The sequence below is a fragment of the Lingula anatina genome, chromosome 9 (assembly GCF_051362555.1).
Source record: "Lingula anatina isolate TDL-2025a chromosome 9, LinAna3.0, whole genome shotgun sequence".
Classification (NCBI taxonomy): domain Eukaryota; kingdom Metazoa; phylum Brachiopoda; class Lingulata; order Lingulida; family Lingulidae; genus Lingula; species Lingula anatina.
This window is the reverse complement of record NC_141775.1, coordinates 8442232-8463915: the sequence shown is the minus strand read 5'-3', so window position 1 is coordinate 8463915 and position 21684 is coordinate 8442232. Positions and strand designations below refer to the sequence as shown.

Genomic DNA, 21684 nt, shown 5'->3' with positions numbered 1-21684 from the left:
TATTGCAGGCATGTGCTGAAAGGCTGGTATTCAATATTGTATGTTGTTCACAACATGGTAATCAGTTAACTTAATTCCATTTATTTCGCTTATAATTTTTGCACATCTGTGCTGTCCAATCATTTTTTGGATTTGGCCCAGAAAACAGTGCAATAGTTTTTGAGTAGTTTGTGGTCAAATCAGTGGATGCTTGGATCATTATTAGTATGATATTAATATCAAGCACAATTTCACTGAGGATTGAATTTTTTTTCCAATATGACCTCCATGTTCTGAGTGCATTCTATTTTATGTAAAAGTACCTTGCTTTATGTAAAAGTAAAACTGTGCCAAAACATGTATAAAAAGAATCAGTGAACTGAGTCAGAGAGCCTGTAGAAAGGGAGTCATGCATTGGGACTTGATAATGCATATCCTCAAAAGAGTCATGTAACTTGTTATGTCAAAATAGGTGCATCTGGTGATTAAATTTACGACAGTGAAAATCGTATAATATTGAGTTTGATTATTAATAATGTTGATTCAGGTCATGGTTCAATTAAATTTACATATTCTTAACAATAACAGGGTAGTAATGGTTGAGTCTCATTGTCTCATTATAATGATAGCAGTTTTAATGTTTTGCTCGCAAAGAGCATGCAAAAAGTCTGTTTCATACAGGAAAAAAAATTCATCAAAATTATGCTTAGTCTTTTAGTTAAAAGCCATGTGACTTGATATACATAGCAGGTTTTATCATTACAACATTAATTTTCACATATTCAATAAAACCAACAATGTTCATGCTTTATAGTTGTCCAACAACCCTGACCATTATGTATTCCCTATAGGGGATGAAAAATATCTTCTCTGGTTCAGTTGGTTTTTTCTTTTCTAGTCAACCCTTGTGAAATTCTTCACATTTAGCATCAGCCATGCATTCAGCCATGTGTCTTATCTCTTCACGGTATGGTTTTATGTTGTCTCAGTCAATTTCAAAGATAAAGGACAAAAATGTGGAAAATAACACAAAATTTGGTGTGTTATCATCATCAATACATGCTTCCATGCACATGTGTCTCAATAAATTGTTAGGCCGCATTCACATCGAGTTGAGCCATGGCTCAACAAAGCCATGACCTAAATATGGTGGACGTACGTGAAAGGAAAACCGCCTAATCTTTTAATAGTCTCTCCGCCTCTCACACGCCTCCCCATGCATCTTCTCTGCGGGGGTACAGTCATTAAATGTCGGCTCCATTGGGACGACACATGGGGAGGCGTGTGAGAGGCGGAGAGACTATTAAAAGATTAGGCGGTTTTCCTTTCATGTACGTCCGCCATATTTAGGTCGTGGCTTTGTAGAGCCATGGCTCAACTCGATGTGAATGTGGCCTTAGAGCCATAAAAGTAATAGAAATAAGCTATAAAAGAAAGTTTTGTTTTTTTTTTAGTTGAGTAGGACCCCATTCTCATAGACACCATCAGTCTACATGGATTGACCCAACTCTGCACGGACTCTTGCTAAGTGCAATCAGCTTAACTGAATGGCATGCTTCCTTTTGTTTCCAATGCACTTCTGTAAACACCAGCTTTTCTGTATAGTACTTAATGTCAGGAGGAGGTATGTCATTCAGTTAAGCTAATTGTAGTCAGCGAGGGCCCCTGCAGAGTTGGGCCGATCCATGTTAACTGATGGTTTTTATAGACTTTAAAATTTCAAAAAAAAAATTCTACTTACAAAACTTATTCCTGAAACCATACATCAGTATTATCAAGAGGAAGGTTTTGAAAATATTTCTACAACATTATCGTTGCAAAAATGCCTGTCAGCGCATACTTAAGAGAAGTTTAGGTTGACAAAATCAAAGCAGTATATTTAAAGATACAGAACAGCTTTGAATAAAAACAAAATACCTGGCACATAAAGATCAAAAAGCAGGTACTCATATTTCATTATAATCTTGCCATCATTCAGTACTGTTACTGTAGTGATGTGCACCATTACTTTAAGAGGCAGGTTGAAAATTTTGGCAATAATGACAGAGTGCCTGTCTGTGCTCAGTGTAAGTGGAGAAATTGACAAAATTGGAGATTGACTGAAGTAATTAGGCTAGAAGATACTGTGTTGATTTTAAACGGATATGGTATATATACAACTGTTATTGTAGCTATTTTGTCTGATGTATAGAGATGATAATGGCAGGCGGGGATATTTTTGTATCAAGTTACCAGAGGCATAGTTGCCAAAATTGTAAATTCTCAAGATGGGACTACATAAATTGTGATCAATTATGTTATTATGGAAACAGAATAAATTTGAATGAATGAGGAATGAAAATTGAGCAGCACACTTGATACTCATGTGCAGACAGTGTGAGCTTTGGCATTTTGCCTATATTCCATATTAGGACAGCAGCGGTCAATGTTGACAAATGCAGAGCTTGTATCAGCTGTACCTAGGTGAAGTGTATGGGACTCAATTTTCTTTTTTCTTTTTCAAATTTCAATGAAACTGCAATTGGTATGATTTGAAACATACTTTGTACCTTATAGGGCCATTATTCAGAGAAATCAGTAACCAGCCATGGGTCGACTAAAAATGGAATTCTGCAAATGAGATTTTAATAAATGTGGTGTTCATGCACCTTTGACACTTTTTTTTCTTTTTGTGCACACATTTTGAATTTGACTTATTTTAGACAAAGTAAAAATGCAAAGCATGTATATTAATACTGTATTAATTCTCTCTTGCCTCAAGCTAAACATTTTTGTTAACTTGGAATTTTTTTTTTCTTTTCAAACTGCCCTGTTGTACCTGAGATGTCATTGGAGGTTATATATAATTGGACAGGTTAAAACCCTTGGAGTGAATTTCAGTATCGAGGGTATCATTTACTATTAAACAGGGTTTCCACTGTAAGATGAATTTCTGCCCACCTTTAAAGATTGTTTATTGCCACAGTGGAGAAAAAAGATATGCCTTTGAAAAATCCACAACCCTTTTGTGGTCACTGATGTGAGGATATTATTTTCAAGTTTATTAGGAAAAATAAATTGGGTCACCTCCTGCTGAGGTTAGGACAAGATATGGGGAATAATTTGATTTGGTGCTCGGTGACAGCCTATACAGTAGCTTTAGGTCAGTGCTCAGTGCACACTTTTTATGTGGCAGGAAAATGATGACCCCAGAACACTTGGTACCCTCTAGTTGACTGTGCCTTAAAGTTTTCTTCAGGGACACATGGTAAGTCATTTACAGTGGTGACAATAAAACAGTCCAGTTTTCTACTAATTCAAACCTTATTTCAGAATTCGTATTGTTCAACATGAAAACAAAATTGCATTGACATAGAAATAATGACAAAGAAGCATGTTTTACGCTTATGTGGTTTTTGTCCTGTTTCAATAAATTATTAAGAGATGTTATAGTATTTGTATATTGAAGCTCTGTACTCTATATAGATGTGGGTTGTATATAATTCTTAGTGTGCAGTTTTGTATCTAGTCTGTGACCATGCAGTGCTTAAAAAATGAATAAGAGTTTTTGGAGTTTCTGTGCTGGGTAAAATGTAATGTGCGCAGTAAAATAATAAAAGAGTGAAAATATCACTTATCATTATATTTACCATCATGTAAGTGCCCCATTATGCTTTTTTAATTAGTCAGTGGCAAATTACACCTTTGAGACCACAAAAAGGAATAACTGATATTAAAGATACTCTAGTCAGTAACTTCTTGGCAGGCATGGCATTATAGAATACTTATGATCATATGAAGATGGCATGAGATGATCATTTCACTAGAAGGAGCTTAAGCTAATGCTATTCGTGCCCTTTTCAGGACTAGTGCACATGACAAAATGATTCCCTTGATTCCCCTTTAATCAGAACATAACCTATAAGACATTTTTTGGTAACTTTGATTTCAAAAAATGGTTTTATATTGAAATATTTCGGAATCCATCCTTTGTTTAAATCTGTGAATCATGTCTCTTAACAACCATGCAGACCATGACAGACTTCATGCAAGGTTGGCCATGTATGGTATAATGGGCTCTCCATTGCTCTGGTTCTAGCATCATCACAAATTGAAAAGCTGCAAATAAACACCAGTTATTACCATAAATTTCACCACAGGCACAATGTTATAATGGGAGAGAAATTTCTTTAATTTGATTCAAAATTCTGTGTGAAATTTATTTGACATGAGACAGTTAAATTGAGCATCCAGAGTTCCAGTTTGTGATTTAGGATTGTGCAGATGTGAGTAAGTATAGTGTATTGGATGGTTCATCGATGAAGAACCATCAGGGCACATTTGTAGATACTATCTAATAGTTTGATTTTTTAGCAGGCGGGATGGGGTCGGGATGGATTCAGGATGATTGAAAGATAAAGGCCCTCTCTGAATCAAAATTTGATCTAGCTACTGGTTTTACCTTATGTGCTTCTTTTCATGTTGGGTGAATTGAACTAAGGGGATAAAATTTCAGAAAAAGTGCAGGCCTTTATTTTGGTGTACAATGAAGGATGCAGGAAATGTTTTGTATTTAATAGTAAGGGTATCCATCCATCCATCCGTACGCATGTAATTGTGAGCAAGGTTATGAGGGTTGGTGCAAATCGCATGCTATAGATTTATTGGTAACTATATACTAGTAGTAACTGATCTGGAAAAAAACGTGTACTAGTACATAAATTCCTCACCTGACACGGGGCTCAGGTCTCAATATAAACATTTCTTCTCAGGTCACTGGCATATAGGATTCAGTTAAACGTTGTGGGTGTAGGGGTATACACACAAAGGCCTACACATAAAAGCAACTTTTTGTTCTAACTTCCATTTATTTTACAGAAATAATGAAGGCAAGAAATAGAATTATGAACTCTGCACCTCTCATTTGTGATACTGTAACAGAAATATTTGACTTATAATACAGGTATTTTCAAAAAGTACTTTTTTATATACATTTGGTGTGTTTTGAGCAATATGAGTTACATGACATTGAGTGGAGAAGGATCGAGTTCCTTTGAGCTGTTTGTGAATTGTTAATAATATTGTGAAAGAGAAAGAGTCTGCTTGCTAGGAAAATTCAGGTAGAGAATCAGATATTTTCATGACAAAACTTCAGTCTTCATTGTCAAACTCAGTATAGATGGGCAGTTCCAAGCTAGGTCAACCAGTCCCCACTGGAAACAGGTATTACGTAAATATAAGAGCACATACAGAACAGCAGACGAGTAGATCCACTTGCCGCTAAATTCCTGATTAGACACTGAATAGATACCCAGCAGGGATTATGCAACAAGCATTCAAGTGGATCAGTCATATTTGATCCGCAGATTTGTCACTCCTCTGTTCTGAATTCGCTATATGTGGTTAAGTATTTATATTAAGTACGCAGCAGGCTCCAGCTACCATGATTGGGCTCAATGTACAGTGACCACTTAAAATCCACCTACAGTGGCCAGTTTGTGTCCACACACCATACAATGTCCAGCCTCAATGGGGAATGTGTAATCATAATAATACTTTAATCCATGCACGTTCAGTGAAGGAGTTTCAGTGAAAGGTCAGTTGTTGATTTGAATGTACAAGAGTTAGTGATGAAGCCAGTGTGTGAATGTTGTGGGGGACTGAAATAGCTGGAGGATCAGCAGTGGTAATTGTTATAATTATGTTTAACTTATTAGTAATGTCATTTTTTAATGAATGGATTTTTTTAGGTTCCATTGAGAAGATTGACAGAATTGTTTAGATTGTGGATAAAGTACCTCTCAGAATCCCCAAAATTGGGGATTTTACTGACTGCTTCTTGAGAGTGGTGAATTTTTTTAATGGCATTTTCCCCCAAGGGATGGCAGTCATGGCACTTTTAAAATGTAAAAGCGATCTCTCAACTTTAATATATTAATTTTGATTTGATTTTTTCATGTGACAGTGTGATTTCAGTGACATGTTCTTGGTCACTTGTGGAATAAAGAAAACACTGTATATTATATAGTCTGCAAAGAACACTTTTTGAATTTGACTGATTTCTCAAAATTAGACTCCAAGATGATGTTTGGTTGTATATTCATAGCAAATCAAGAGATGGATTGAAGACCTTTCAAAAACCCCAGAGGATTGACCCATTTGTACACTAGGATTAGAAAGGAGTTTGATTTTGGATTGAATAGACTTGTGAGGTAGACGTTAATAGCTACAGATCCAGACACTCACTGCTGGAATGATCACTCATCCTTTATTCGATCTACATTTCCATGAAAGCAGATTTCAGAGGCAAAAAGGAGTCCTGCATGCATGCTGTACGTTGGAACCATATGTGCACAAAATATTTTAATTTACTTATTTCACTGATTTGATGGAGTTTGCATTATAACCTATTTGGATCAAATATCTTACCATGGCTGAAACAGCTGAATACAGAAGATTAGGGGATACCTTGGTGAGTGCTTTCTCCCCCTTTTTAGGGTTTTTAAGGATGAATGACTGTATATTGTTCAGGTGTTAATTACATTGTTTTACTTTTCATCAATTGATTGTAAGACTTCAAGGCAAATGCTCTTCTGAAGGGAATTAAAGAATATAAAGATAATCCTCATTATATAAAATTCTGACTTAATTCTTGAAGATAAAGATTTTAGTCATATATTACATATATACGTCTAAATTAAGTTGGCTTCTTACACTGCTATGATAGAAAGCAATGCACCCTTCTCTCTCATCTCTGTCTTTCACCTCTCTCCTCTCTCTTTCTCTTTAGGAGATTGTCAGGATATGTTGTGTACATTAAGCAGACCATCCTGGGCGGTAGTAGTATATGTTAATTAATGCTGTCATTTGATTTCCTTTCAGTTTTAGGCCCTTACTACTGCAGACATGCGTGACTGTTAATTTTTCATCATTTGTGCCCAGTTTCATGCTGACTTTCCAGTGATAGTCCACATGTCACTGAATAAACAGCTTTTTTTTTTTTTTTGATAAGAATTTAAAACCTTTTGATTTTCTATTTTGTTTCAGCAGCTTACAAGTGAAGATGAGCACACAATAAAAAGTGAAAGGGTATGATATGTGGGTTGAACTGGTTTTGGGAAACTTGCGTGGTGTTTGGAAACTGACAATAACTCTATTTTAATTACTGGATTATTAAATTGCACATTACCCTTTGGACCAGTGGACTTTCATATAAAGATACATATTAAGCAAGTACTTAATTCAAATTATTATCTACTTAAAGCAATAATAACTCTTCCTTTGAGATTCAAAATTCCGCAAGAAATACATTGTAAACAACGCATGGAAATATATTCTATTGCATTTTACCACAGCCGTTATTGGAGTAAAACTAAAATCTGTGCTTGTCAATAGGGCTTTCGATGCCTTTCTTCCCAGTCGTCAAGGCATCCGTTGCCAATTGTTATATACTTAGTAGCGTTGTTGTAGGTTGTTTAAGTAGGTCACCAGAAACTATCGCTCGATATCGCGTGACTCTGCAATGTCAGAGAGGGCTCCGTCAGTTAAAATCTCTTAAGAGATTAAAATCTCTTAAGAGATTTTAACAAAAAAACCAAACATTTAGGAAAAAACCCTGGACTAACTTTGAATGCAGGAATGGGGTTGCTGACCATTGGTAAGTATGGGAAAATTGCCGTTTACTCCAGGAATATCCAATTTTTGGTCAAAACGAAGAGTTATTATTATTTAAACCGGCCAAATACCACTATATTACCACATTATTTTGAACCTAGTTGTTTTTCTCAAAAAAAAAAAAAAAAGAGATTTGCTCAGATATATTCTGTTTATTTTCTTGGTTTGATAGACCGGAGGAAAAATAAGTAGTCTATGATCAAATTTACAACAAGAAATGTTAAGTGCCTCTTTAAAGCCTCTATTTTTTTCACCCTACAGTTTGAAAAATTACATATATTATGTTGTTACAGGGCATTTATTCTTGCTTCTTATATATCTTTAAGAGTCTTTACATGGCCCAGGTGTAGGTTTCAGTCCCCTCCCCCCACCACACCCTATATGTTTGTTTCAGCCTCCCCCCTCCCTCTCCCCGCCAACTAGATCCTACGTGGGGCTACCTTCTGCTCTTTCTTCTAAACTTGTCTATTAACACTGAGATGTTTAGAATGAATTAAGGGAAGGGCCAGATTAACCCTGGAACTTGTTCTCCCCAAAAAATGTCTTAAATTTTAAAAACTATTACTGACAAAACATTAACTCGAGAAGTACGTATGAATAATCACTTTTGCTTAAACCTGTTGGAAATTTTTGGTCTATTAGTTTTTGATCATTCAGGTGTCAGTTAATTGGTTTCTTGTGGGGCACACCATAGTTGTTGTGCATACTTTTGCTGATCTTTATCTGTAAATCACTATTGACAGGCTACAGGATATAGTGCATGACATTTATATAAAAGAGACAGAGGTGAAAAGTAGGACCTGTTTCTTTCATGGACTTGTTCTCTTTGCTTATATGCAGAGGATTTATCAGACAAATAACCAGGCTTTGAAACTTTGAAAATTGATCAGATACTGGTATGTTTTGATACTTTGTTGAAATTGGCTTTGATAAAATCACTGCATGCTGTTCATGGTACCATGTAGACATCGCTAAAAAAGTAAGTGGCTTATTTCAACATGCAGGTCAACTGCATGGTCAAAATTTATTTGATTTTAGAGCAGCTTTGACTGGCATCTTTTTATATGGCAGAGAGAACAGTTCATTTCAAATCTTATGCTTTAATCCTATATATAAATATTTGTAATAAAATATATAATATTATTGTACTTAAATGCTAATTTAAAGTGTTATCACATCGGCAAGTGACACCTGGCTACAGACATCTCCAAGGATTTCCACAGTTAACAACAAAGAACCTGAACTCAGATGATAAAATGTCATATATACATGTATATGATGAAGTGTTAAATATTACACTATTTTTGTATTATTGCAGATGATCTCGAGTGACGACGAAGGGCCTGCACCCCATGATAACGTTGGAAAGTATGATCCCACTCTTGATAAGGGGAGTTACTTCAGGGATGGAAAAAGAAAAATAGGTACAGTGTATGAGTGATATGCTGATTTGGCTTGATACTAATAAGTTGCCCCCCCCCCCCCTTTTTCAATACATATATTCATTTGATACATAATATAATGTGACTGTTCATAATTGACATTGCATTTTTTCATGTCTTCTCTTTCATTTTATTTGATTTTTTTTTATTCTCTCTTTCACATAGAACTTTATATGAGATTCATATAATTTTATATGAATTAAGCAAATGGATGCCATGTCTGTTTGTTTCAGACTTTGTTCTTGTATATGAAGACAAAGTGGAAAAGCCAGAGAAGAAGAAAACTGCCGACCCTGCAGACAAGAAAAGGAAGTTGTCGGAAGATGAAAGAAAAGAAATATGGCGGCAAAAATTCCTGAAAAATCTGAAAAAAGCTGGTCTGGATATGGAAGAGGTATTAGAGAGATAAGGACCATTAACAACAAATTCTGTTGACCTAGTTAATGCACACTCATTCCACACTGACTCTCGCTGAATGCAGTCAGGTTAACTGACTAACATGCCTCCTCCTGGCTTTGAGTAAAAATCAAAATATGGTGATTATACCAGTATCTTGGAAACAAGAGGAGATGTGTTAGTTAGCTCTGTTGTTTCCTGTATGCAAGACAAACCAGGTTTGATGGAATTTAATAATTAATTAATAATTAAATTAATAAATATAATAATAATAAATAATAATTTAATAATAATTGTGACTGTAATATATTTCACAGAATTTGCTCATGGAGAAAAGAAGACTATTTTCTACATTTTTGGTCTCCGTCTTTCAAGGCAGTTTTTCAGGGAAAATATAAATGATTTTCATATTGTCTACATTTTTGTCATGTTTCTAGGAAGTTGTTCAGGGAGAAAAGAAGATGATTTTCTACATTAAGCTGTCAGCCCCCTGGGATGTGCTGTGTGTGTACGCGGAAGACCTCAGCATGAGGGCGCCACTGCAGGTTGGTTTCTATGGTTACTGTTTTGCTGTCACAAACCACTTTCACAAAATTATTTATTAATTCAAATGACAGAAGTTTGTCATATTAACTTTAGGAATTAAAATATTATCCTGCTTTAAATCAACATTTTCTCTTCACTGTTATACAAATTTTGTGTAATAAATGACTTATCTTGGAGTCTAAGAACAAAATGATGCTTTCCTTTCCTTTAGAATTCCTTTTGTGTTATTTCTGTCCCATGCAGTTGAGACATACCTGTTTCCAAAATAGAAACTGTTTTAATTTTTTATCAAACAATTCTCTTTAGGCACTGTCAGTGTCATGCACTTAAGGCTGAAATCATTGTTCCAAGAACTGATTCTAATTTTCACTCAGAAATTCTCTATTGGGATACATTTCTGGATGATCTGTTGGTTTAATTTCAGAAAAAAATCCCCATATGAATTTGTACCAAACACGGGGCATAAATAATGTATCAGCATGATTAGTCAATAGAACTATTTTGAGACAAAAAACCAAATGTCAGTGCATTGGAGAATTTGGATTGTTTTTCACTACTGAATCTGGCTCTGTGTATTGATGGCAAAGCTTTCAAATTATATTAGTGTGAGCCAGACATATTAAATGATTTTCCATATCTAAGGATACAGACACAGAGAGACAGAGAAAGAGAAACATCTCTACAGTAAACAGAAAATTGTCTTATCTGAATAAACTCTTAAAATATTAATTATCATTATTTAAATTTAAAAAAAAATTCAAATTCAGGCACACCCCAACCCCAGCAGTAACTGGTCAGGGAAGATCCTGGAAACATTGAGAATTCCTAACATCATGGACCAGGAAGTGCCAAACACCCCTCTAGACTACTACACATGCACTTTTAAGAGATCTAAGCTGGATAGGTCTGTACCATTATTGGCCTGTTTAATGTGGGAGAGAGTTTATGGTTTAAGGTTTTGTTGTATGCTCTCTGGATACTTTGCATACAACAGATATCTACATGCTTGTATGTATATGCATATATAAAAATATTTTGTTAAATCAGGAGAGAGAGAGAGAGTCTGACAAACAAAAATTTCATTATATGGCAGTTAATTATTAATAAAGCAATTTATCACATTTCAGTAATGATATTTTAAAGTATAAAAGCCTGAAGAGAACTATAAGTAATCTTGTTTTCCTCATGCAACAATAATGGTTCCTCACACATTGCATAATTTAATTAGCTTAAAGGATAATTTGGCACTGCTTCTATGTAGCTTCTATACTTTCATAATTTTGTGTCGTTTAGGTTCCTGGGCAATGAGAATCATGACACTTATTTCTCATCAACACAAAGGAGTCGCGTGGTCTGGGAAATTCTCTCGACGTCAGCGTATGGAAAGAGAAAGAGAGCTGAAATTGGCATAGAACGCCTACTGGAAGAGGGAGTCTATGAGGCAGCATTCCCATTGCATGATGTGAGTTTTTAAATAAGACCTCATTCCTGAAAAACTATGCATCTCACAAATTTGGTGAAATATTCACCATTCATGCCAGTTTTTGGTAACGGAAAAGCTCAGAACTGCCAATTATTGCATATTATGACTGATATACATGTATATATCGACAGATTGAATTTATGATGCCACATATTATTTTGATTTGTAGGGACCATATGAAAAACCCAAGCATTACGTATCAGTCGAGTGTCTAAATCCTCGTCAAATACTGCAAGAATACTGGGCGAGGTGGGGCAAGTGGTATAAATATCAGCCACTGGACCATATACGAGATTACTTCGGAGAAAAAATTGGCATTTACTTTGCTTGGTTGGGTAAGATTGAACAGTTTGATTCTTTGAGACAACTGATTTTGTTGTACTTGTGTGTGTGTGTGTCAGGGAATATTTTAAGATCATCAGTTTCTCCATAATGAATGATTCCAAAAAATGTTGTAACTAGTAACTTTTATTGAATATGCTGTGGCTATTTATGACCAAGTATCATGTACTTATAATGTTATTTTGTCATTTACTTTAAATATTTATTATTTTTTATAAATGACTGTTGAAATTACATGAATGATTTTACTCTAAATAGTATTATGCAATTAAGTCCGCATAGGCTTACACATCTTTTATGAAAGTTTTCAATATTTTCACACTAGGCTATACAATAATTCTGAGAGCAAGTCAAACTTTCATAACTTTAAGTTTAAAACTTGTATGAAGTACTAATTTAAGATATTTGATGGGGTATTTCCATGCCAATACAAGCTAATTATTCAGCTATTCTATATGCATCTCCAAGAAAACTGACACACTGTATTTCTGATGTTTAATGGAACTGTATGATTGACTGAATTGTATTATAATATTATAACAGGTTTTTACACAGCCTGGCTACTGCCATCTTCCATAGTTGGATTACTTGTTTTCATGTATGGCCTGTTTTCAATGGGAGCAAACACACCTGCGTAAGTATACATTTAGTTTTGTCCAGCGCGGTATTTATTCAGCTGTGTATTGCATTCAAAATGACAGAAATGATTTCTTCCAAAAACAGTAAAAACCATGCTGTGAGTTATTACTGCTCCAATGGTAGGTTTGATTAAGACACTGTAATCAGGGAATGACTCACAGTTGTCATAGTTGCCTGAGAAGTACTATCAACCCCCCCCCCCACCCACAACCCACCCCACCTCACCCACCCTAAGGTTAAAGTTATTGATTAAAATTAAAATGCTCAGCATAACAGTGTGTTAGATAAGTGCTAAAAATATGTAAGATGCACTGCATGATATGCATGTTCGTTCATTAGGTTAAATTTTTTCAATAAAATGTTCAGATTTTAAGGCTGCATTAATAGCATATTTAAATAAAGTAAAAAACAAAGTACAACATACCTGACTAATTAAATAGGTCATTGTTATTCATTTTCAGTAATGAGTTGTGTGACCCAAGCAACGACTTTATGATGTGTCCTCGCTGTGACGAGCACATAGGATGTCAGTACTGGAACCTGTCAGACGTCTGTCTCTACACCAAGATAGGCTATCTCTTTGACCATCCTGGGACCGTGTTTTATGCTGTCTTCATGTCTTTCTGGGGTAGGTATCTTGATTATAAACACAGGCCCCATTTCACATGGAGTGGTATAGTTTTTTGTACAGAAACTGCCTTATTTTGACAGATTGAAAACTTGTATCAGGCACTAATTTTTTTTCAGTGTAAAAGATACAGTTATAGGTGATTAAATATAATTATCTAAATTAAATTAACACTTATTTCAACTAAAACCATATGACAATTCATCAATATCTCATTGTTACTTACAACATATACCTAGAATACCAAAAACATAAAACTTAAGACAGTGAAACCTATCACCTGAATTGCCAGAAATGTGCTAGCTGGATATTCTTTGGTGCATTTTGAAAGTGTTTCATGATTTTTTTACCCAGCTGTGACATTTCTGGAATATTGGAAACGTAAAAATGCCAGTCTGGCACATCATTGGGACTGTCTTGAGTTCGAGGAGGAAGAAGAGCGCCCCCGGCCTCAGTACACCGTACTGTGTCCTACATATGAGAAAAATCCCATCACTGGAATCAAAGAGCCCTATTTCCCCGAGAGGGACAGATTACCGAGAATTATTTCTGGAGCAGCTGCAATAATCATTATGGTATTTGTTAACTTAATGTCATTTTATGTGGGGTTTTCTAGGAAGTCTAGAGTAGCTCAGTCTGTTAAAAGTTACCCTCAGTTGGTTACAATAAAGTTAGTTAAGGTTTTGAAATTCAATTAAAGAATATAACTGCGCATAAGAAAGAAACTGTTTTGTAAATCATATGCAGTAAAATTATATATATATATATATATATATATATATATATATATATATATATTTGAAATATTGATGTATTTCTACCTCATCCTGTAGACAGAAATGGTTAATTTGAAGTGTGTGGTGGCATTCTGTCTGTAACTATTAAGTCATTTTTCTTAAATGAACAGGTGGAAAATGTTTTTTTTTTTAGATAGGTTTAATGTTTCAGTCATTAAATGCAGACACTAATTTGCATTAATAGCCCAATTTTACCCTATTTGGAAAAATAAATATTTAGAAACAGCACATTGTAATATTATAATAACTGATTGATCTGTTGTCAGCATCCTTTTATTGATTATTGTCAATACTTTGGTTAGTTTTAGATTTTTATAATGAAATGTACCATGAAATGAGTACTTGTTATTATTATCATTATCATTATTATTATTATTAACTTACAGATAGTACTAGTGTTGATATTCATCATAGCAGTCATCATGTACCGGGTACTGGTCAGCATTCCTTTATTCCAAAGTAAGGCATTTCGGCCACGAGCTGAGATGATAGCCAGTATGACCTCAGCTGTGGTCAACTTAATCCTTATCATGGTGCTCAGTAAGGTCTATGAGAAACTGGCTTATAAACTGACACAATGGGGTAAGATGTAGAAATAATCTCCTGATATTAGTTTGTAGCTTTAATATGAAAACTGCCAGTAAAATTGAAGGTTGGCCATGAAAAATTCTGTAAATTTTTTCAGTTTTGTTTGGCCAGCATAATTTGGGCTCAATAGGCCACAGTTTTTTTTAAATTAATTTATTTATTTATTTTGTGTGTGTGTGTGTGTGTGTGTGTGTGTGTGTGTGTGTGTGTGTGTGTGTGAAGACACATTGAAAAATATTTACCAATTTGAGACTAGAAATTTAGGCATCAATAATAGGCCCAATAATTCTTCATGACGATAATTATGTATTTTGTCAAGAATTCACTTCACTCTTTTCACTTTGTATTTTAATAAAACATTTAAGTTTCTTTAAAGAACTCTCCAGACATACGAGATGTAAGGATAATGAGTATGATGATAATGATAAATTTTAATTATTGTTATCAATTTATATGTTTTATTTTATTTCTAGAAATGCATCGGACACAGACTGAGTTTGAAGACCAGTTGACATTCAAGGTTTTCATTTTCCAATTTGTGAACTTCTACTCATCAATTTTTTACATTGGATTTTTTAAAGGAAGGTGAGAAAAGATATTCATGTCAGATGACATTTCTGTTAAGTTAAGTCCATATACCAATGACTCCTTTTGATTAGCTGGTCAATCCTTTACAGGAAAATTGTAGAATGTCACTTAAATTTGGCAAAAAATATAGGAGACTTAACTGCCTGAATGTCGATGATTCAGAATGTATAAATTGTGTTTGCCATTGCTATTTTAATAAAACTGGTACTATAGAGGGCAGAAGGAATCAAGTGCAATTTAATGATGTTTTGATTTATTATGCTATATAGCAAAAAAGCTGCATTGTTGCCTTTTCTTAAATTTTTCAAAGAGAGATGTACTTTTCCATTAACTTGAAGTTGCTACTCAATACTGAATATGCTTGGGTTATTATCTTAAAAGGAAAAAACTAAAAACTTTTAAAATACAAAAAAAATGTAATATGAAGAATGTTTTTTTAAATTTAATATAATATGTGTTTCATTTCCAGATTTGTGGGATATCCGGGCCACTATAATACACTTTTCGGGCTTCGCAATGAAGAGGTAAGAAGCACATATAGCACTAGGAGCTAAGTTTGGCAGAAATAGATTTTTTCATAATGAGTATCCTCCTTATACTTAGATTTAGATTTAATTTGAATGACCAAATTAACCATGTACATGATGTGTTTTATATTTTGGTGAAATTAATTTATTGCCTAGAAGCCTTTTAATATGTACCATGGGTTTATTATATTATATTATATTATATTATATTATATTATATTATATTATATTATATTATATTATATTATATTATATTATATTATAGTGCAATCAAGCTGGGTGTCTTGTAGAGCTGGCCCAGCAGCTTGGTGTTATAATGATAGGCAAACAAGTGATCAATAATGCCCAGGAAATATTAGTACCGTAAGTAGTCGAGTGTGGTGTTGGATAATAAAATTTATTGTTCTAGCTTACAGTAACACTGCTGTAAAATGACTTATGGTGAGTGTATGGGGTTCATGATGCTTATGTGTCCTGTATAAATGCTCACAATTGTCTTAAAGAAATCACGTTTTTGTGTCTCTCATATTAGATATTGCCCCCATCCCACCCCACCCCACCCCACTACCACCATACTCATACACTCACAGCACATATCTTATGTGTTATTTCTGTTTAAATAAGAGGATTTTTTAAATTGAATTTATCATTATTTCATCTCATTTGCTGGGGCACTTGTGCTGTCCCCATTTTTTCAAACAGTTATTGCGCAATCATGGAATATGTACTTGATTCTGCCACTGTGTATGAATATAGGCAATATTCAAAATCTCCAGTTACAATAGAGGGAGAGAGGTGGGTTTTGCCATTTACATTGCTGAACTGAAATGAAAGTCATTTGAAAGTCTGCATCACCATTGATAACAGTAAATTACTGTTTCCATTCTTTTATTTCTAGAAAACTGAAAGCATGGCTGCACCAAAGAAAACTGGGCTCTGGAAAGAATGTCGAGAAGGCGAGATGGGAGGAAGATTACGAACTCATAGAAAATGAAGGACTCTTCCAGGAATACTTAGAAATGGGTGGGTTGATATTAAATAAGATATGGTCCTATAGTGTAGTAAAATGAGCTCAATTTGTTGAGTCATTTTGGACAACATATCAGCATGTTTAGCACAGTATTCTTTTTTTGTCCAATTTGCCATTAAATGGTTCAAATTTTTGATTTGGTTAGAATTATGTTTTAGCTACAAGTAATTGAACCCATTAATTTCCATGCACTGTAAATGGTAATGGTTGTATTTACTTTATCAAGTTTTCAATTCCATTGTACATATAAAAGTACACACACACACACACACATTTATTATTTATGAGGTATGTTTTTCATTTTCAGTGCTGCAGTTTGGTTTCATCACCATATTTGTGGCGGCATTCCCTCTCGCTCCACTTTTCGCTCTAATGAACAACTGGATAGAGATACGTCTAGATGCCCAGAAGTTTGTGACAGAAACGAGGCGCCCTGTAGCGGAGAGGGCACAAGATATAGGTGTCTGGTTCTCCATCTTGGATGGTCTAGCACAGTTGGCTGTAATAAGTAATGTGAGTCTTGATTTTCTCAAATATTATCAGTTATGTAATTTTATATCGTAGTTGTGCTGTGGCAAGTATCTTTTGGGCAGAGTTATTTCAAACTACACAGAATTCAAAATAAGAATTAATAAGGGATGTATATACTTTTGTCACTTCAGGCTTTCCTCATAGCTTTCACGTCGGAGTTCCTCCCCAGACTACTATATAAATACCAGTATAACTGGGACCTTACAGGATATACTAACTTCACACTGGCATTCTCTCCTAATGGAACCATGAGACATGAGTGCAGGTATGTAGTAGCAGTAGCAGTAGCAGTAGTAGTATTAGTAGTTGTTATTGCAGAAGTAGTCATAGACTGCATTCCCACAGATTTAGATGGATCCATCTGGATCAACCTAACTCCCTGGGGGTTCATGCTAAATTGCTGTCAGCCGAGCGTGCACGGAAGTTAATTACCCCCTTACAGCTTTAAGTAGGGAGGACAGACATTTAAGCCGGCTAAGCTGACAGTAATCTAGTGAGACTCCCCAGGGGGATAGATTGATCTAAAATCTGTGGGAATGCAGTCATAGTAACTGTTACATTAGTAGTAGTTAGTGATAGTTCCTATAGCAAAAGTAGTTTTTAACAGTGAGAGATTTAAAAAAATTAACTGTTGTCAACATTTGAAGTTTATTACAAAAAAAAAATGTGCTTTGCAGTTCAACTGAACGAAAATGCATATTTTGTCATTTTAATTTTAGGTATAGAGATTTCCGTGATAAAGATGGCAAATATACCATGTTTTTCTGGCACCTAATAGCTATACGATTAGCCTTTGTCATAGTATTTGAGGTGAGTGCTGCATGCATGCAATTCTGTTCGAATTACAACATATATGCCATATCTTCTGCAATTGTATGTTGATAATGGGTTCTTAGGATGGTTTGCAGTCCTTCAAGGTAGCCAAATTTAACTTAATTTAAAGTTAAACTTTGTTACATTGCTTGAGAATTACATTACAACAATATTCACTTAGTCTGTAAACTTATCTCAACATTACATGTTACATAATTTTAATTAAAATTCACATGAGGCATTTATATTTTCGCACAGTGTGTATAATTGAAAAGTAAAAACCTTAACACAGTAATTTTCCTCTATTTTTCAGCATGTTGTATTCGGCATCTGCCGTCTTATAGACGTTCTAGTACCTGATGTTCCTGAAGTCTTAGAGCTAAAAATCAAACGTGAACGCTACTTAGCCAAGCAGGCCCTCGCTGATACTGATGCTATCATGGTGGTAGGTTGTTTTATAATTGATTTAGAGTATATATCCTAAAGTTTGTGTCCATTGGGACTTTGATTCAGAAATAATTGATTGTGCTAACAATTCAGATTTATTTTGGATGTATTTCAACTGTTTGTGCTCTTGGATTCTTTAATCTCTTACTGCTTCAAGGTACTGCCAAATTGATCCTCCTTTGCACACATTTTGTGTAATTTTTGCATTATTTTTGACTTTCCCCATTATTTTTACTGTTTTGTAAATAATCTCAAGTCTTATTCACTTATTTATATTACCTGTGTATTTACAGCTTGCAAGACGAGACGAAGAGGAACCTGAGGATAAAAATGGCCAGGACACGTTGCAGGTCCCTCAAGACCCAGTATAGCATTACTGAAAAATATAAAATTTGATTTAACAATATGGAGAAGAACCAGAATCTCACAGTTCAATGGATTTTGTAGAGGATTTTCTGTTGCTTCCGGGATTGGAACAGCCGAGGCCATTTAATTTGTGTTCTTACTTGACTATATTGTGGTCTCTGTGGAGATATTTGTCATCTCAAACAGTTGACTGCATGCATGATACAGTGGACCCAGGGAGGGCTCACAAGGGTACGCTCCCCCCCCCCCCCCCCCCTCCTCTCTCTCTCTCAGCTTCAGAGGTCCCTCCTCCCTCCCTGGAAAATGGCATAACACAGAATTTTCCCCTCTGTCCCCCTTTTCCCCATAGCAAAATGCTGGATCCACCTGTGTGATAGCAGGATTCTTCAGTCAAAATCTAGGACTAGAGTCACTTTACGTTGATATTTCGGTGTCTTTCAAGACACTATCTTCAAACATTAAAGATACAGGTTGTTACCCAAATGAAGCAAATAGAAAGGCCTCCGAAATTTTCAGAACAATTACACTCATCTCAGATGCTGGTTAAAGAAACTTTCATGATTGCAAATGAGAGGCTGACAGATCTTAATATGGAATTCTTCACTCTTTCTTCATGTCGTCTGGAGTCGTGCTCAAATCAATGCTGGAACATTCTGCAGCAGTCACACTGGAGTCAAATTATATGGGGGCAAGTGCAATCAACATGAAACTGTGACATCATACAAGGATAGTGACATCACACTATGATAATGATGTCATGCTTAGACAGTGACATCATACTTCAGCTGTGGTGTCATGCTTAGACAGTGACATCACACTTTGACAATGGTGTCATATTTAGACAGTGCCATCACAGTGGGACAGTGACATCCTGCTAGGACATTGATGTCACACTCGGCAATGTGCAGTCCGTAGTTTTAACAACTTGCCAACATGTGTTAACAAACACATTCATTTTGTGCTTATAGATTTTTGTGAAAAACTGTACATGTTAATAGAAGAAAAAAAACCCGCTGTTTTCCCTGAGCTGAAGTTTGTTTTTAAAAGAACTTACTGCATTTTGTCTTGTGCTGCAGCCAAGCAAGACTGTAGGTTAATAATTTGTCATCTTCTAACATCTAGCAAATTGACTCCATTTCTGCCAAAGGTTCTGTTAGGCTTTGAGCTTAAGCTTGCCGTCTTTTAATATGCTTATTTATTGTAGCAGCATTGAAGAAATACATTTGTTTGTAAAACTTTTCAGCTGCCGCAAAGACTAGGATCTTGGTAAAGGGTAAAGCTTTGTTCTTACACTGTCTGATTGGCCTATAGTGGTGGTAAATATATAACAGTCTTGATCTAAGAACATTAGATGTAAAAAATTGCCATTTATTTCATATAATGATTGTCAAATTTAGGTACACATTTTTCAAAAAATATTTTATTACTTAGTCAGGGGGCTGAAAGAAAACTTCAGCTGTAAGAATGCTGAGGTTGCTGTAGTGAATGGTGGTATTTTATATGTAAGGATAATTATAAACTCTTTTATTACCTTGTTTAGGTGGCAGAGATTGGATTATGCTGGGCTTGAAATAAGACCAGACTAAAATGACTGAAAAGTTTAACTACCCTGAAGGGAATAGAGTCCCCCCCTCCTAAAAAAATCCCCCTCAAGCTGGAGGAGGTTGCCACACCTTTCTAAAAGATGTAGTTATGGGTGAAATTGTGTTTTGTTATGTTTTTTACATTTTAATTCTGAAATGAATGTGCAATTTAATATATTAAGGTATAAAAACATAGTACTTTTTACTATTCATTTATTAAATTTAGATTTTAACAGAGACATTATATTCAGAGCTTAAAATATGATGAATGCCCTTTCCATGTTTCTTTGTGTGAGAATATTTCAGTTGAGATCCTTTCTATGGCTAAAAGGAGTCGGGGTATATAATTGTATTGGCACAGTAAGACTATCATGATACTTGTAAAAATACCTCGGTTGCCACAACTATTAAGTTGCATTAATTTTTTTTTCAGTTTTTTTTCATTATTAATGCATTTCATCTTGGCATTTTCTTAATTATCTGTGTATTATAATTATATTTATTTTTTATATTTATTTTTATTTCATTATATTTTTCATTTATTCCTTAGTATTTATTTATTTATTTATTTATTTGATGGCAAATTTTACGAGGGTTAAACTGACTTACACATTTGAATAGTTTTTGTAGACCAATTATTTGCTATTGATGCATTAATGATAATACAGTATTTGTTTCTTACAAGACGCATGTCTTAGGCCAGTAGATTATAGAGTTTTGCCTATTCTTTAACCAAAACGAAAAATACTTTCGTAGTTTTGATTAAATCATGTGATGTTCTCTGATGTTCTATTATCTTGAAATTTACTTTAACTTTCAGAAGTGGTATACATTTCAGTTGTACCACAAAGATTGTTTTCTTATTTGAAAGAAAATATCCATTTATGCTAAATGTACATTTTTTCTGAGATCATATGTCAGCAGGTTCAATAAAATTATTTCTTGTTTGACTTGACATTTTTTCAAGCTTGTTTTGTCATAATTCCATATTGGTTCAATGATTAATAATCATTATCCACAAAAAAAGAAAATTAAGTCACTAACACATCAAATACACATGTACCAGTGCAACAAACGTATTTTGTTCTTCCTGTGTCATGACGATTGAGAATGGAGGTCCTGGGTCCGATATAATATCATTAGTACAGATTAAGATTAGTCGGAGAAATGGGGTTAGTATATGGGACTAATCTCACCTGTAAAAATGTAATGGGGAACGGACTTCGGTTCCTAGCGGACTACGTACCATTCCTCTCACATTGGACTGAGACTGCAGGTAGATACTGCGATGCTAGTACACGTACAA

At 34.7% G+C, this 21684-nt stretch overlaps 1 protein-coding gene across 10 annotated transcripts in view; it reads left to right on the top strand.

Annotated features, from left to right (window-relative positions):
* LOC106161044 (anoctamin-7) overlaps window positions 1-21333 on the top strand; it is a 37746-nt gene extending 16413 nt beyond the window's left edge. For 4 of the 10 annotated variants that reach the window (XM_086995117.1, XM_086995116.1, XM_086995118.1 and 1 more), the window contains 20 exons: window positions 7006-7047; window positions 8951-9056; window positions 9308-9468; window positions 9908-10015; window positions 10784-10920; window positions 11310-11478; window positions 11669-11834; window positions 12385-12475; window positions 12942-13108; window positions 13463-13683; window positions 14292-14487; window positions 14967-15078; window positions 15551-15605; window positions 15874-15971; window positions 16507-16631; window positions 16946-17151; window positions 17301-17434; window positions 17889-17979; window positions 18296-18427; window positions 18723-21333. In XM_086995117.1, coding sequence (XP_086851243.1) covers window positions 7006-7047; window positions 8951-9056; window positions 9308-9468; window positions 9908-10015; window positions 10784-10920; window positions 11310-11478; window positions 11669-11834; window positions 12385-12475; window positions 12942-13108; window positions 13463-13683; window positions 14292-14487; window positions 14967-15078; window positions 15551-15605; window positions 15874-15971; window positions 16507-16631; window positions 16946-17151; window positions 17301-17434; window positions 17889-17979; window positions 18296-18427; window positions 18723-18800 — 2595 coding nt within the window. In that variant the 3' untranslated portion in view covers window positions 18801-21333. Of the gene's footprint in view, window positions 1-6064; window positions 6431-7005; window positions 7048-8178; window positions 8612-8950; window positions 9057-9307; window positions 9469-9907; window positions 10016-10783; window positions 10921-11309; window positions 11479-11668; window positions 11835-12384; window positions 12476-12941; window positions 13109-13462; window positions 13684-14291; window positions 14488-14966; window positions 15079-15550; window positions 15606-15873; window positions 15972-16506; window positions 16632-16945; window positions 17152-17300; window positions 17435-17888; window positions 17980-18295; window positions 18428-18722 lie in introns of those variants that run through there. The other 6 variants (XM_086995123.1, XM_086995122.1, XM_086995120.1 and 3 more) reach the window with 6 other exon arrangements.
* Window positions 21334-21684: the final 351 nt, after the last annotated feature.